Consider the following 16,263-nt stretch of genomic DNA (forward strand, 5'->3'; position numbering starts at 1 on the left):
ACCCCACTCTTAGTTTTACATATACTTATGGAATCTCCCCCCCCCCCCCCCCCCCCCAGACACACACACACATACACGCACACACTCAATTTATATCCAGTATAAGGTTTCTGTCTCAATCATCATAATTTGCCAGTCTTTTATTCCCCCAAATGACTGATGTGTCTTGAATTTTACAGTTTGAAACTTGTATGTATTATAGTAGCTAAAGGATTGCTACTTTATTTATTTCACGTACTTCTGTAATCTTTCCGTGGATTTGGGGAGTGGGGGGGTGGGGGTTCTGGACAGCACTAACTGTAAAGCTGCTGATCCTTTTCTTTTTACTGAAACCAGTGATTAATAACGTTGTAGGAGTATATCCTGTACTGAATCTTGACAGCTTTCGATGAGGCATCGCTCAAGAATGAACTAGAGTGGTTGGACCACGAGTTGGCCAATCAGCAACAAAGAAACGTGGCTTGAGAGCAGGCCCCGCCCTCCGGGGGCTCCAATAAGAAGGGAGGAGCTCGCGTTGTATCGGCGCGTGAACAGAGAACGAAGCACACCTGTTGGGCAGCTGTAGGTGAGCCGGGAGTTTGGATACTGGCACTTTGACAGACCAAAAAGGATTTTTGGCGAGTGACAGCCGCAGCGAAACGTGAGTAGTTTGACTTTTCTCAACTGAGTCGGAGTCAAGTGAGAAAAACGAGCCACAATACCACTGAAGACATTCCAATTTAAATGTTTACAGCACCGGTGCGTCGACGAGAGCGTGCCCGTGATAAACGTTACTTAAACACTTCCTGTCCGAGTTGGATGATAACTGATTTGTTTTCACCTGGTCCTCAACTAGACCACTTATTAAGGAGAAAGATGTTTGTGTTGGACTCTGTGACATTAAAAAAAACTAGCCTATTGAAATGGTGCACCAACTAATTGAACATTCTTTGAGGTTATATGTTGTATGGCTGAGTAATGCTGGTCTCCAGTGTTTTAACCCGTTTATATCGCATCAATACGTCTGTCTCAGTTACTGAATGGCTGAGTGGGACCGGATTGGGATGCTGTAGGACTATAGTTCTCTCAAACGTGGATTTGATCTTCTGTAAAACGTGAGTTGACATGCAGACATTCAAGGCATAGTCTACCAAACGAGTGTGCCATAGGAATAGCAGCCTTTACATCAAGCTCCTTGACTATAATGACGATAAGCGTATTGAGGTTTGCCATGTCTTTTAGTGTAAACTCCAGACAGTCTGCCTTTTTTTTTTTTTTTCTCTCCTCCCTCCCCCCCCCCCCCAACCTTCACCCATTGACTTACCCATGCCTTTTCGTTTTCGTTGCATTCAGGTATAACACACCTTAAAAACCTGTCACGTAGGGTTATGTCCTGTGTGCACTTGGCACACCAGGGGTGATGCGTTTTATCCAATTAGCCTGCTCCTATTTCCTCAAAAGGCACACTGCTTTTCCAGAAACCGACTATCTTACTGGTATGGTTCTAAGTAAGATTCCGTTTGGGTCTGATTTGTTAAAGTGAAGACCCTGAGAAGGGAACTTACTCTTGGCCCATCACACACACACACACACACACACACACACACCTCTTAAACCAGTCCAGCCAGTCATTGTGAACTTTTTGATCTCAGTGTAACTCTGCCAGACACCACCCCATTGCCAGAAACTTATGGGATGCATTATAGACAAAGTCTTGATTTAACTTCATTAACAATTGAGTCCTGGTGCCAGCATCACTGGGAAAATGAGTTTTACCTATATAGTCATATAAGATGCCCTGCATTGGTCAGGCAGCATGCTTTTTGTGAGATCTTGTAACTGGGCAACACTCATTTATTGACTATTAGCAATACAAACCTGCTCAAAATAAATTCTAGTCATTGTTTCTCTGAAAACCGCAATGCTGACTGCTAGTCATTGTACTCCCCGTACACTCTTTGCTTTGTCTGCCTCAGATGCTTGGAGGGACAGTGAAGAATGGCTGGGTGGCTTTTTTTTTTTTTTTTTTTTTTTTCAATCTATACAGTCCACTGTTTATGCCATGATTTGTTTTTAAAGCAAAAGTACAAATGGTAATCTGAGTTGTATATGTTAAAATTCCACCCTGAAATGAAACTAGTTGCACGTGGAGCGGTAGGTTTTTGTTTCGTTGAACTTGGTAGAAGCTGACTGGTAGTTTCTACTAGCCATTAGTTACCTGATAGTTCCTCAATGTGGAACTTACTTCGTTCTTCTAATCAAAAATGACTTAAATGCAGTGTTGCTTTTTGAACATGTCCCAAAACATGTTTTTGCTGGTCTTGGACACAAAGATCACCGACTGATTCTGTGCTGGGCTTCTTGTCCAAAATGCCGGTGTCCCTTGTTTGGTTCAAACTGACTTCCTAACCTTATCTTCTAGGTAAACTGCAAGAGTCCTGTCGGGGGAAAATGGAATTTGATAACTTAAAGTCCTCAGCCGCACTCATTTACGATGAGTTCATCCAAAATGCCGGTGAGTCCTCCAGCATTCCAGGTGACCTACAGTATCCCTTTTTGATTTGACTCTGTGAATGACTCCGCTTTGACATCGCACTATTCTCTGCATCTGAACCTCGCTTGGTTACAGACCGGCGGACGGACACCTGGTTCCTCATGTCCTCTCCTCTCCCCCAAACAATCGTCATCGCCGCGTACATTTACTTTGTCACATCGCTGGGGCCTCGGTTGATGCAGAACCGCAAAGCCTTCGACCTCAAAGGAGTTCTGATCCTCTACAACTTCGGCGTGGTGGCTCTCTCGCTCTACATGTGCTACGAGGTGAGTCACGTTCACTAGAAGATATTGCATAGTGGTGCACTCCTAGTACATGCTTGGAGTTGGTACTCGCGTTGCTGAGCCCATTGTTAACAGCCGTGACACATGCTGTCGGCAGTCTTATGCAATACACTTGTTGATTGGCTAAACGCGACCATTGATGCGAGGCTAAACCAGATCTGCAGGTGTTTTCTTTCCAGCACTGTGTTCTGCAAATGTTGCCTAAGAGCTGTGTGACTTCACCATGACTAACAATCGCCTGCATCTTGTCGAGACTTACTTAATTTTTTAAAATTTTGCTGCATTGCCAATGTAATCGGTATCCCAACCCTAGTTAGGAATTTAGAATGCTTTTATTGTGAAATACTACCGCAACACTCTGTAGGTTTAAATATTAATCCTGAATTGTTGCTGTTTGAGCTTAAGCTTTTTATTTTTTTTAAATTAAAAGTATGTTTTTCACTTACTTGTGACTAACCACTCTTTCCATGGTTGTTACTTTCAGTTTGTGATGTCTGGATGGGGAACCGGATACTCCTTCCACTGTGACCCGGTCGACTACTCTGATTCTCCACAGGCTTTGAGAGTAAGCAACTCCTTTTTACAACATGGGACGTAATCTCAGCATCTAAACACATGGCGTTTGAAACCAGTACTGAAATATTCTTAACTGTCTCCCCTAGATGGCGTCCACATGCTGGCTTTACTACTTCTCAAAGTTCATTGAGATGTTGGACACGGTGAGTGGAGCGTTCACTGTCAGGCATTCGTGTGGAACACACTTCCTTATGTAGTGGGTGTGTTGCATTAGACTCTGAGTTCATCTCACACAGTTAAGTCTATCATTTTTCACTCATTTGAGTAATCTTGATTTCCAGATCTTCTTTGTGCTGAGAAAGAAGAATAGCCAGGTGACATTTCTTCATCTCTTTCATCACTCAATCATGCCCTTTACCTGGTGGTTTGGAGTTCGCTTTTCTGCAGGTAGGATTTCCTCCCGTCTTAATGTACAAGCTATAGTGTTCATGACGACATTTATTTTTTTTGAACGCTTTGTGCCATTATCCAAAAATTGTTTTTTTTCTTTCCCAGGTGGGATGGGGACATTTCACGCCCTGCTTAACTGTATCGTCCATGTTATCATGTACTCTTACTACGGCCTGACTGCTTTGGGTCCAAACTACCAGAAGTACCTGTGGTGGAAAAAGTACCTGACTACCATTCAGCTGGTACGTTGTGCCGTCAGACGTATATATCTTGTTATTTTGAATAATACCTGTGGGGAATCTTGACAGTAGACTGACTGTGTGTTTTTTTTTTTTTCTTTTTCTTGTTGCTCCCCAGATCCAGTTTGTCATGGTGACGAGCCACATCTCCCAGTATTTCTTCGTGAAGCACTGCGCCTACCAGTTCCCCATCTTTGTCTACATCATCGGCTCGTACGGCCTGATTTTCCTGTTCCTCTTCCTCAACTTCTGGTACCACGCCTACACCAAGGGCAAGAGGCTGCCTAAAGTACTGCAGAATCAGACATGGGCACACCACAGCAATGGAGTTATGAATGGAAACGCCAGTCATGAAAAAGATGAGTGATGCAGGCTGGGGGGTTGGGGTTGACCTCATTTATGTAAGCCTACTACTGCAGTGGGGCTCAACCCCATTACTTTGGACTGTACTTTCTGTTTTCTACTTGCAAAGACAATCTTTAATAACCAAAGCTCTATTTAAGAGGTTTATTGACTCAAGCTGAAGGGTTTTTATCGTGTGTATATATTTTGTTTACAATGAAGGTAAAGCCCAAGTTCTGCTATGAAGTTTCCAAATATCCCTCCTCTCTGTTACAGTATGGTTTAAAAAAAATTTCAAGCGTCCGAAATCGACCCCACTTTTCACACTGAGTGTAGGGCTTCACCTATGATAAGACTGTGGGACCCTCGGCTGTACACCCCAACATGGCTTCCTCAAAAAAGCTTCTAATGATGTGATCGTTTTTAACTTTTGTGACTTGATCTTAAGACTTTTCAGGAAATCCAGTTTAGGGTTGGGTTTTTTTTTAAAGTTGTGCACTGAAAAGTTTTTTTTTTTTTTTTTTTTTTTTTCACCTGGCCCCAAAAAATATATTAAAATGGTGTTCAGGCTACACATGTCTTTGTTAAATGGTTACATGTACAACAGGGTGTCCTTTGATCACATATTAAAACCCACTTCTCTAGTCACAACTGTTGCTGATGGTACACACTCAGTGAAAAGGGCTGTCTTTATCTACAGTAGAACACGTGTGTTCTCCTGATGTAATGGTTCTCCTATGAAGCGATGATGTGACAGATGCCAGAGAGGAAGGCTGATGGGCCAATGTGGTTCTTGTAGGATCCAGAGCTGGAGTTTTACTACTTCCTTATTGCGAAAATTACATTGTTATAGAACTGCAGTATGCATATTTACTATTTAGCCAACCAGTCGGAAAATGTTAAGTATTTTTGCTTCACGTGTTTGAAGTTCTGTGGCTAAAGAAGTCTTTAGGCAGCTGGAGTCAAGTTGTGCCTTTTTTTAGAATGAGGTCTGTGGAGCAGTGTATTATGATCTTAAGTAAGAAAAAAAAAAAAAGTGAATGTAACACTATGCTCCTTTTGACTGAGGACACAGGATTGAGCTCGATGTGGAAAGGGTTCCATCTTTTATTCAGGTGCAAGTCCAGGCTGACACTAAAGATTTACAGTTGTAAAATTGAGTACAAATTTGGGTGAACCTTTTTTCAGATCCCTTATTATACCAATAGTTAATACTGTAAGAAATTGTATGAAATGTCTTTTTTATATGTATTTATATGGCAATAAATGGTCAATGTACTTTATAAATGTCTTATTTGCTTTTCTGTTAATTTTAAGTAGTGGACGTAGGAGAGTTGAGCGTCTCACGTGGACACAAAGCTGGCAGAATATTGAAGAAACTAGACTAAAAATTCCACCTAAATACCAGATTTGGAAAATGTCCACAAAGTTAAGCTCAGGTATTTTTGCATAATTTCCACTCATTTAGAGGTTGGTTGGGGGGGGGGGGGGGGAAATGCAGCCACGTAAATTAGAGCCATGTTTTAGTTAAGTCTGCTCATTCCACTGCGCTGTCTGAGCCGAAGGACATGCCTTCAGGTAAGCTTGAGATTATTGGAGTAAATGTTTAATATTTCAATAGTAGCCTAAAGCAAAGTACAGTTTTATGTAACAGTTTCTGCTAGCTTTTACCTTGGGATGTATATTCATAGAGTATGCTAGTTGAGATTTAATTTTTTTTAAATTAAATTACTTATTCACTTTTAACCCCAAGTTTGCACACGGCCCACATTGTCAGGCCAAAGTATATTTCACCATTGGGTAACTTGCTAAATCACCACATGCTCATTATTATACATTATGTATTTGGCAAATTACTATTTTGTGTTTATGGTCTGGTAAAAGGTTAGTTACCATCTGCACATAATGAATTATGGGTATGATATGATCAAGTTCAATAGAACCTTGAAAATTAGATCAATGCTGGCTTGGATAAAACCATATTTTAATAGAAGTGATGCTTTAACCTGATTGTGATGAGCCACCTTCCCCAGTAGGAGGCACTGTTAGACTGAGACTGCAGGTTTGCAGTTTACAGTGCATTACAGTAAAATGGATTACCACAAACCATAGCGCCACTTTATTTCCCATTCATGACAAAGTATGGTTTCCCTGGTGTAAGTCATCAGGTTGAATGTATTAAGCAAATCAACATTTTTTTTTTTTTTTTTTTTTTTAAAGATTCTTTTTTGGGCATTTTAGGCCTTTAATGGACAAGACAGTTGAAGTTATAAAAGGGGAGAGAGAGGGGGAGTGACATGCAGCAAAGGGCCGCAGACCAGATTCGAACCCGGGCCGGCTGCGTTGAGGAGTAAACCTCTATATATGGGCACCCGCTCTACCAACTGAGCTATCTGGGTGCCCAACAAATCAACATTTTAAATCTCAAAATATCGACCGCACCGGTTTGTGGTTGTGTGATCTACAGGATAACACTGAACTGTATTTTGCTGCTGTTAGGTGAAAAGCTTGTTTCTTTGAACTGTTTGTGTTTCCAGAACAGAGAAATATTTAATTTGTATTATAAGTGAAATCATCATCAACTATTTAAATGTACTGTATATCCTGCATGTTGGGTGAAAACCAGAGACCTTTCCTCCCTGACTCAATGTTGCACAGTAACTGCTGCTAAAGGTGCATCCCACTGCACACTTTGGAAGGGGTGACTACTTATGCTAACCAGTATTTTGACAGCTTCCCCATATTCAACCCTGTGTCTCCCAACCCCCACCCCCCCCCCCCCCCCCCCCCCCCCCCCCCCCGCACTGTGGATGACTAGGTCATCATCAGCTGAATGAGGCAAGTCGCGAGCAGGATTTTTGCTACCTTTAAACCACGAGCTACGCAACGATTTAGAAACCTTTTAATCATTTCACAGATTTTACGTTTGCCTTGCACAAACCATTTCACATACGTTTGTTTAATAAAGGACAGCGGAAGCAAAATGATAGTCGTACTAATTGTCGGCATCTGCCATCCCCAGAGTTTGTGACATCTGGATCAGCAACTATTCCCCTACGTTGAACCTTTATCAATGACATGAATATGTTGCAGCTTTAATCTCTATTTGGTCTGATTATGGACATAAACATCTATCAACAGTCAGTATATTCCGACATTACTCAGTTGGATCTGTGCCCTGACCATTTGCATTTCATCCATATTGGTCACCCATAAACTGTAAAAGTAGGCTATAATTTAAATGAGTTAAATAAAGGGATATTTGAAGGGTTGTTAGGGTAATTATTTATCAAAGAATGGACAGAATCACTAGAGGTATCTCAACAGTTTAACTTGCAAGTGGAGTCAGTTTTACAGCATAAGTACCGAAAATGACAAATGAAAGCCTTCAACAACAGCGTTTTATGATTAAGATGAAGTCATAATAGATTGAAATGTATATAAAGTTCGTTACTATGGTCTCTGACATCAACATAACACTTTCTGTCATTTAAAAAAAAAAAGCTATTTCACGGGAGACTTTTCTGTATTCATGTTTTTGTTTCCTCAGTGGTTTGAAATGGCCTCCAGCAGACGTGGAACCCGTTATCATTCACGGGGAGTTGTGTTTCCATAGTGACCTGTCGGAATGTAAGTCCAATTTTCACTCTTCCTTTTTTGCTCTGTTTTTGGTCTCCATCACTCTGGAGGGAACTATCTGGCCGATTAACGTCGTTTGATTGGAGCGTGTAGTGGGGCTCTAGTGGGTCCGTGTATGTTTTGATTTTTTTGTTTTGTTTGAGCCACAAAACAAAAAAACGAGAAAAACACCTTTTTTTTCAATTTTTGTTTCAAACCCAAAACAAAGAAACAGTAAAAAAAGAAGAAAAAAGAAAAGAAAAGAGCCGTTCTCCCGTTTTTAACTAAACCAAATTCAAATAACGGTCCGATTTCGGCTTTTTGAAATTCCTATTTTCATTTCTCCGTTTGAAGATCTACATTAAAAGAAAGACAGGAAGGTGGGCCAAGTGACCCGGAAGTAATAGTAAATATAGCCTATGAAAATAAAAGCCCAGCTTGTAGAACGGTCATAATAAACAGCAACGTTGTACCAGAGTAACGTTAGAAGAAGAAAAAAAAAATCAATAAATCAGTAAATAAATAGGCTTATATAAACCTGGACCGAAAGAAATATGTTAGCAACAGTAGTTTATTACAGTTCATTGTTAACATGAACATTTTGATAATATCAGCTTTAACGCTTGTGTTGTCCTCGGGTCAAATTTGACCCGTTCTCAAAACTTCTCTAAGAGAAATACGGGTTTCTTTTTAAACAAATTACCCAAAACATTAAGTACAATTACAAATACTAAATCACATTTGGGTATTCAATTTTGTATCATTTGAAAAAATTGAAATGGATTTAAAACCTGACTAAACTTTGAGATACATGTCTGTGATTCTCCATCCACACAGGTTCCGCTAACATTAGTCAAAGTAATTCATAATTTCAAAATGAGGTATAATTTCTTGTAAATGAAATGTATTGACCATGTATTCCAAAAAATAAATGTAAAACTAGTGGAAAATAAGTTGGTGTTAGTGAAAAATAGCATTGAAAAAAGTGACAAAACATTGAAAAGGTGCATCAAAAAAAAGGGACAAAATCCTCAGAAAATGCGTCAAAATAAAAAAAAAAAAACAGTAAAAGGGGAAAAAAAAAACTTGTTTATTTTAACATGAAGTGCATGGTCAGTGGGAAGACAACGCAAGGGTTAATGTTACATAGAAATACTTATTTTGTGAAGTTGAGTGTGCAGGGTGTTTAAATGTAATTTATATAGAATAATAAAAACCTAACAAAGAACATATTCTAGTCTTACCAACTACTCAAAGAGCTTTTGCATCACACAGGAAACATTCACACACTTTGGCATCAGTTAAACACTCATTTACACTCCGATGCAATTAGGGGCAACTCGGAGTTCAGCGTCTTGCCCAAGGACACTTAGACATGGGAGGGCTTGCAGGGCCAGGAATTGAACCACCAACCTTCCGATTGGCAGGCAACCACTCTACCACTGAGCCCCTGTTTAATGGTGACTCCATACAGTATGTCACACCATGCCATAATCACAGGAGCCGTAAATATGAAATGAAGTGTTCAGGTCAGCGCTGACTGTCAGGAGGACACGTGAGGCTTGATCACAGTCATGAGAATGAGAAACGTTACGCGGTAATTGCTTTTGTTTCGAGGGCACTATAATTTCCGAGATCCCGGTGGTCCCAGGCGGTGGCATCGTCATTCGACCATTTTCTTAGCGGTACTCGTTGGGACTTGTGACAACCGTTTGGAAAAAGTCCCAGTGTGGGGAAAGAACAGAGGGTGCTGGAGGGGAAAAAAAGACAACAAAGTAGAGCAGGATAAACAAAAAGAGGAGCCAAAACTTCTCCTGTCCTGTTCCACTCTTAAGATCCAGTCTCTGTGATGTGAGAAGTGTGATCTGTGGTTTTATACAGTGGCTCAACTGATGAAGGGGAAGCTAATTTTGCTTGGTTCCATCTCACGAACCTCTCAAATGGCGATGCAAAGTACAAAATATGTTGGATTTTCAAGAAAAAGAATGAGGAAAGAAGAGGGAGGGAAAAGAATTAATAAAAAGCTAAACACTAAATATACTGTACATATAGAACAAAGCATATCTAGGTTAATATTCCATGGTCATAGTTAGGATGGATTCTATAAACAAAAACATCTTAAGGTGATGCAAAGTACATTTTGCCAGGTGTGTGTGTGTGTGTGTGTGTGTGTGTGTGTGTGTGTGTGTGTGTGTGTGTGTGTGTGTGTGTGTGTGTGTGTGTGTGTGTGTGGTGTGTGTGTGTGTGTGTGTGGTGTGTGGTGTGTGTGTGTGTGTGTGTGTGTGTGTGTGTGTGTGGGTGTGTGTGGTGTGTGTGTGTGTGTGTGTGTGTGTGTGTGTGTGTGTGTGTGTGTGTGTGTTGTGTGTGTGTGTGTGTGTGTGTGTGTGTGTGTGGTGATTTCACAAACAAAAAACAGAGTATATATTGTAATTTCCCCACTGGAGATCAATAAACAGTATAAATTAAATATCAGCATTATATTTATTATGACTGATAATTTTGAAGCAGTATTGTAACAGAAGATAGAGGAACTAGAAAAGTTATGACGCCACTGGCAGGCGTCCAAATGAAACGACCCGTTTCAGAAATAAAACATTGAAACATTTGGGATAATGTGGAATAATGTAAAGACACAACTTGACAAAATATATAACAAAGGTAGTCGTTTTTAGACATTTTAATGCAGAAATGTTATTGCATGTATATTGTACCTTTAAGGTAAAGTAATCTGGTTATGTCATAGCAACGTTGTCATGGTTATCTCAGTTTGAGCTTGAAGAATTTTAATTTAAACCATCCTGCTGTTTTGCAAACTGGGGGTGTTTACCAGACAGGAAGGGTCATGGAAAGACCACAGACCGTTAATATGAATTCTTTTTTACAGTCTATGGAAAAGACGTAGTGCATCATTGCATTATGGGAAATGTATGATCCAGCAGTTTTCCAGCTCGACCCTTACAAACGGACTAGCTAGGGATAGCACCACTTTTATCTTATTATTTCTTCAAATGTCCCTTGTGAGTCTCACAGGCCCCAAAATGAAATAGGACTGCAGGTCAAAGGAAGTTCGGTTCAGTCAGTGCTTATGTGGATGTTCTAAGGTAATAAGGACTTAAAGTAGCTCTGGCCCACGAACAGCTTGAAGGGTAACTTCAAGTCAGCACCTTCGTAACAACACATTGTGTTGCAGACATCAGGGATAACCAAATCAAATTGTGTATCTTATGAGAGGCCCCTCTGGACAACTGTTGCCAAATCTGCCTCCCGTCTGTTATTACATGCCTGGTAATATGGTCAGCTTAAGGCTCTCATCCACTCTAACAGCTCAAAACATGATATTGATCACAATATTCATCATTGCCGTCATAGACTGTAAAACAAATAGCAACTCCAATAACAAGGATGAACAAAGCCCAGAGAGTCCATAAAACCTAGAGTACAGCTCACATAAATACACACTGGAGAGGAAATGCACCTCCTCCCACATTTGTAACAGCCAGCCATTTTTTACACAGTTGAAAGTAGTGATGATATTTCAATCAGACTGCCTTTTCAGCTCGTCTCGTCAATCTCTGGTGCATTACAGTTATTTAAATATATTACAGGAATTTTCACGTCTAAACTCATTTTGAGTCCCAACCAGTTTTAATGTGTTATTCAAGGCTGTATGTTGGTTGAATGTCAAAACAGAAAAAGGATTGGTCAGCAGTTAAAGGAGCAGTTAACATTCAGGGAAACACGCTTATTTGCTTTCTTGCCAAAGAGTTACATTAGATTAGGATCACTCTGAAAGTTTACTTTAAATATGAAACTGGAGCCAGGTAACAATTATCTTATCATAAAAAAAAACTAAAAACAGGAGGACACAGCTAGCCTGGCTCGGTCCAAATGTTAAAAAAACAAAAACAAGAATGTGCCGGGGGTTAAGCCCCAGACTATTTCATAGCCTGGAGCAGTGAGTTCCTGGAGTTTAGTCTGAAGTCGCCAGGCAACAAAGAACCAACCATCCATAAAATCGCTTGAAACAACTTGTCTTTTCATTTTTATTAGCATTTGATTTTTGCACAGATTAAGCAAACGAAAAAGAATGTTAATTAGTGAGTTTTAAGGATGGTGGTAGGAAGATTATTTATGTCATCAAGTCTATGCTAACCTAAGATAACCATCTTCTGGCTCCAGCAATGTTCAGATTCTACAGACGGATGCCGATCTCCTCATCTCACTTTGCAATGCATATCTCAATGGGGAATCAAAGAGGCAAGACAGACGTACAGAAACACGGGCAGTGGAGCAGGTAGGCCCTCGGGGAACAGCCGGCAAACAGGCACGCAGCCTGGGATTCAGAGCAGGCGAGCAGAGTGCTACTGTTGGAAGCTGTCTGGCCCCAAGGCTCGTCAAACTCACAGGAGTGGAAGGGTTATGCTAATGCCATGCAAAGTGTGTACGCTTTGTTCCTTCTTTCGTTGCATCAAAACGTCATACGCTGCTACAGTATGGAACAGCGGGAACATTTACATCTGTGATTTGTCAGAGCACACACATGAACACGTGAAACATCTGAAAGCAGAACATGTAAATAGCCTTTCTTTGCCTCTTGTCCTTAAGCAGATATGACAGCATACAGCCATAGAGGCGGCAGCAGCTCTCTCTCTCTCTCTCTCTCTCTCTCTCTCTCTCTCTCTCTCTCTCTCTCTCTCTTCTCTCTCCTCTCTCTCTCTCTCTCTCTCTCTCCTCTCACACACACACACACTTCCCAAGCTCCCCGTGGTGCCCTTCCCTTTCTCAGTGGTGTGTTGGATTGTGTCTGACGAAGTTTGACAGTAGAAGTAGTAACATTTTTGGAAATGGCGTCAGGAGCAGAGAAAAAAAGAAGAAGAAAATGCGAGTTCTAAAATACGGGAAATGCGCTGCTAATGTAATGGTTAGCCTATGCAAACACCTCGAACTAGCTAACGCTTTGCTAACGTTAGCAAACTCAAATATGTTTTAACTTAGGTGCAAGCTAATTTGAGATAATACTTTAACACTATGCGTTTTACAAGTAACTGACACCAGCTAGCAGTTACTTTACTTTAGATATTGAACAGTGGTTTAAGGTTTATTTTAACATGACCCTGGTTGATACTTTCTCAGTAGCCGTTAGCAGTCCGCGCACAAGGTAAGCTAACAATTCCTCTTGCTTCAGACCATTTATTACTGTGTAGCGTGCGATTAAGGCGTTAACCCTCGTGTTGTCTTCCCGTCAAAATTGTAAATCACACTTGTGTTGATGCCTTTTATCTATGTTTTTTTAAAACTTTTTCTTACATTTTTGTCCCTTTTTTCAACACTTTTGACGCTTTTTTTCCACTGTTTGTCACTTTTTTTGACGTTTTCAAAACTACGTAACACTAACTTATTAACTTTAGTTTTAGTTAGTTTTGAAATGTATGGTCAATAAACCTCATTTATAGGAAATCATACCTAATGTTTGAGTTAGAAAAGCAGAAATTAGGAATTATTTAGACTAAAATTAAAGGAATGTACAGTATGTTGAGGGATAATCAATATGTCAACTTTTACTCAATACCATTTCAAAAGCGTTGTGTGGAATCAATTGTGTTATTTTGGGTAATCAAAAAGAACATTGACATAGGACGGGTCAATTTGACCCGAGGACAACATGAGGGTTAAGCAAAGCTGACCTAGCATCATTTAAGAACGCATGTTGTGGCGTGTGCGATGCCCAATAAACCCACAACTATTTTTAGGATTGTCATTCAGTAGAATCCAGCAGAATGTAAGCTACAGTCGCTCACACAAATTAGGTGAGGTGATGGATGTGCAGTGGGATAGAAAACGTCTCTTGATAATGTGAACTGTTACTGTAAAGTGTTACTGCGACAGCTAGCTTAGCTACATGTGAATGGGACAGAAGCTACATGACAAAATGAACTGGCGTTTTGATTTAATTGCATTCATGTCAGGATGCAAAGGCATGCCGGTGAAATAGAAAAACACGTTGTAGACTAAATGCTCTTGGAACTATATTTTAGTTGTATTCAATTAACCCTCATGTTGTCCTTGGGTCAAATTGACCCGTTTTCAGTAAATGTTTTATTCTATTTGTCACAAAAAAATGGGCCGTCAAAATAAGACATTAAAAATATCGAAAACCTTTGGAAGAAACACCAAAAACATAAGAAAAAAGGCACCCACAACAATGAAAAAGTGACATAAATGTTGGAAAAAGCAATAATATTGTTGAAAAAAAGTGACCATGGTTGACGGGAAGACAACACAAGGGTTAAATGGTAAAATAATGATTAAGTTCAGAGATGTCGTCTTGTGTAAAGTGTATCATTTTTCTTTTATTCCTGTAGATTAGATATAAACATAAAATATCATTATGAATGATATGAAGCAAACGTTATTGAATTGTGTACAATATTCATTATATTATGCTTTTACATTAGATTAGATTAGATTTGTCAAATAGATAAGTTGATAGAAAAGTAATAAAGGGGAGAATTCCTTGGCTTCATGCTTACAGTTTTAAATGTTTATCTTTTTTTTCGGTATAAGATTCTGTGTTTTTAATATTTTGTCTCTTTCTATAATGATCCTTTTTACTTCGTATTTGGAAATTAATGCAGGATCAATGCTGACATATGTACAAGAGGAAGATACAGACTACCAGCAACCATCTACAAGTTCAGGCACACATCAACCAGCCGGCCAGCAGGTCTGTAGACTCCACAACAGTACCAATTTGATTTGATTTGATTGATTTTGGAAAATATGTGGTGTATTTTTATAAAATTATGCATTTGTCAATACTTGAATTTGTGAGTTTTAGCTGTTCTGCATAGTATATTACAGTACAAAGTAAAGTAACGTGGGACTTTTCTACTTTGAAATCTTTGCTTTATTAAAGACGGTTGACTTGTATACTTTGTATTTATGGATGATTATGTAATTTCTCCTAAGATTTTGCACATCCCAATACGTGCGTGTATGTATGTTTTGGCTGTTTTGTGTACTGCGTTTACAAAGGTGATTTTTTTTTTTCCGTTTATTGTTCTTAGGTGTTACATTTTGATGCAGCTATTGTGTTATTGGTATTGAGTTATATGTTTGGTAATAAAATGTTAAACTGGAGCAGAGACCTTAGTTATTAATACATTTCAATATCGATTGATCAAGCTTAACGTTACAACAATGTGCTGGTTGACAAGTAGCCAATGCTAATGCTCACCACATGATGTAAGCTGTATAGATAGACGACCAATCTAATGCTAATTTAGGCAGCTAGCACACTCCAAAATCACCTAAATCCTCCCCCCTTCGTGTTTAGCTTTCTATGTAGTTAAATTTACCTGACAAAAGGTGGGTTAGGCTCCAAAACGACTAGTTAAGATTACAAAAAAATGAAGGGAGAGATAACTCCGGGCAGTTGGGAGATCTTCTGCAAACAGCCATCGGACATCCTCGCCGCCCCGGAGATTCCACCAGCCATCCCAACCTGCGTAGTTAAGTACTGATACAACAAACCCACGCAACTACACAACATCATCAAAAGTCTATGTTTACCAGTCATTGTTTTGATTGCGAGAACCCTAGCGGCAGAAACTTACATAATTGTACGGTTACACAATGACCAGAAATCCTATCTGTACCTCTAAGGCTCAATTACAATTACTTTGTATCTGTGTACCCCTGCGCTCTGGCTACTGCACTCATATACCTCCTCATGGCGTCACATCACCACTAATGTCCACACAAAATATGCATGCAAAGCTCTGCGCACGATCGTTTTTATCTCAGATCTTTATCCAAATGTTCTAGATGACCAGGCGGCAGCTCAAAGTCTGCCTGACGAAATTCACCCTTTAACTGAGGTGAGACGCTCTCTTGACCAAACACCATGGCTGCAGTCCCTCCAAGGCAAAAAGAACGGTGTGTGTGTGTGTGTGTGAATGTGTTCCAGTGTGTGTCACTGATAGCTTTGGAGGCTTAACAAATATGACGTTGATTGCAGCTGCAACACGAGCCATGTCAGTCTTGTTAACCCTTAAGCAGTTTCTGTATCTGTATACTTCATCTGACAGGTTGTGGGGGGGGGGGGGGGGGGGGGGATTATGTGGTTGCAGTTGATGCGAAACACTGATGGGGTGATGGGTCTTGTAATCAGGTCATGTGACTTTTTTTGCCAACATTCCAAGCATTTGTATCAAAATCCAAAATGGCAGCACATGTGGAAAAAACACTGGGCATGAGGTATGTGTTATATTTTTTACGA

General features: G+C 40.0%; 1 protein-coding gene across 2 annotated transcripts; it reads left to right on the forward strand.

The window, feature by feature from the left end:
* The first annotated feature begins 249 nt into the window (after positions 1 to 249).
* On the forward strand, positions 250 to 4,648 carry elovl7a (ELOVL fatty acid elongase 7a). Of its 2 annotated transcripts, XM_032516146.1 has the most exons (8): positions 250 to 640; positions 2,402 to 2,494; positions 2,609 to 2,799; positions 3,302 to 3,382; positions 3,480 to 3,536; positions 3,675 to 3,780; positions 3,889 to 4,025; positions 4,141 to 4,648. In XM_032516146.1, exons 2-8 carry the CDS (start codon positions 2,431 to 2,433, stop codon positions 4,387 to 4,389), a joined length of 885 nt encoding a protein of 294 aa, XP_032372037.1. In that variant the 5' UTR covers positions 250 to 640; positions 2,402 to 2,430; the 3' UTR covers positions 4,390 to 4,648. The 2 variants fall into 2 exon arrangements, with proteins under 2 accessions (XP_032372037.1, XP_032372039.1); XM_032516148.1 differs by lacking the exons at positions 250 to 640; positions 2,402 to 2,494 and adding an exon at positions 2,350 to 2,355.
* Positions 4,649 to 16,263: the final 11,615 nt, after the last annotated feature.

The sequence above is a fragment of the Etheostoma spectabile genome, chromosome 5 (genome assembly GCF_008692095.1).
Source record: "Etheostoma spectabile isolate EspeVRDwgs_2016 chromosome 5, UIUC_Espe_1.0, whole genome shotgun sequence".
Lineage (NCBI taxonomy): Eukaryota > Metazoa > Chordata > Actinopteri > Perciformes > Percidae > Etheostoma > Etheostoma spectabile.

What these genes read in the sequence shown, in the direction of transcription:
- elovl7a (XM_032516146.1), top strand. Translation starts at nt 2,431, where the DNA reads ATGGAATTTGATAACTTAAAGTCCTCAGCCGCACTCATTTACGATGAG. An exon ending in TGAGTTCATCCAAAATGCCG is followed by an intron (nt 2,495 to 2,608) that starts GTGAGTCCTCCA and finishes GCTTGGTTACAG; the next exon opens with ACCGGCGGACGGACACCTGG. An exon ending in ATTCTCCACAGGCTTTGAGA is followed by an intron (nt 3,383 to 3,479) that starts GTAAGCAACTCC and finishes TGTCTCCCCTAG; the next exon opens with ATGGCGTCCACATGCTGGCT.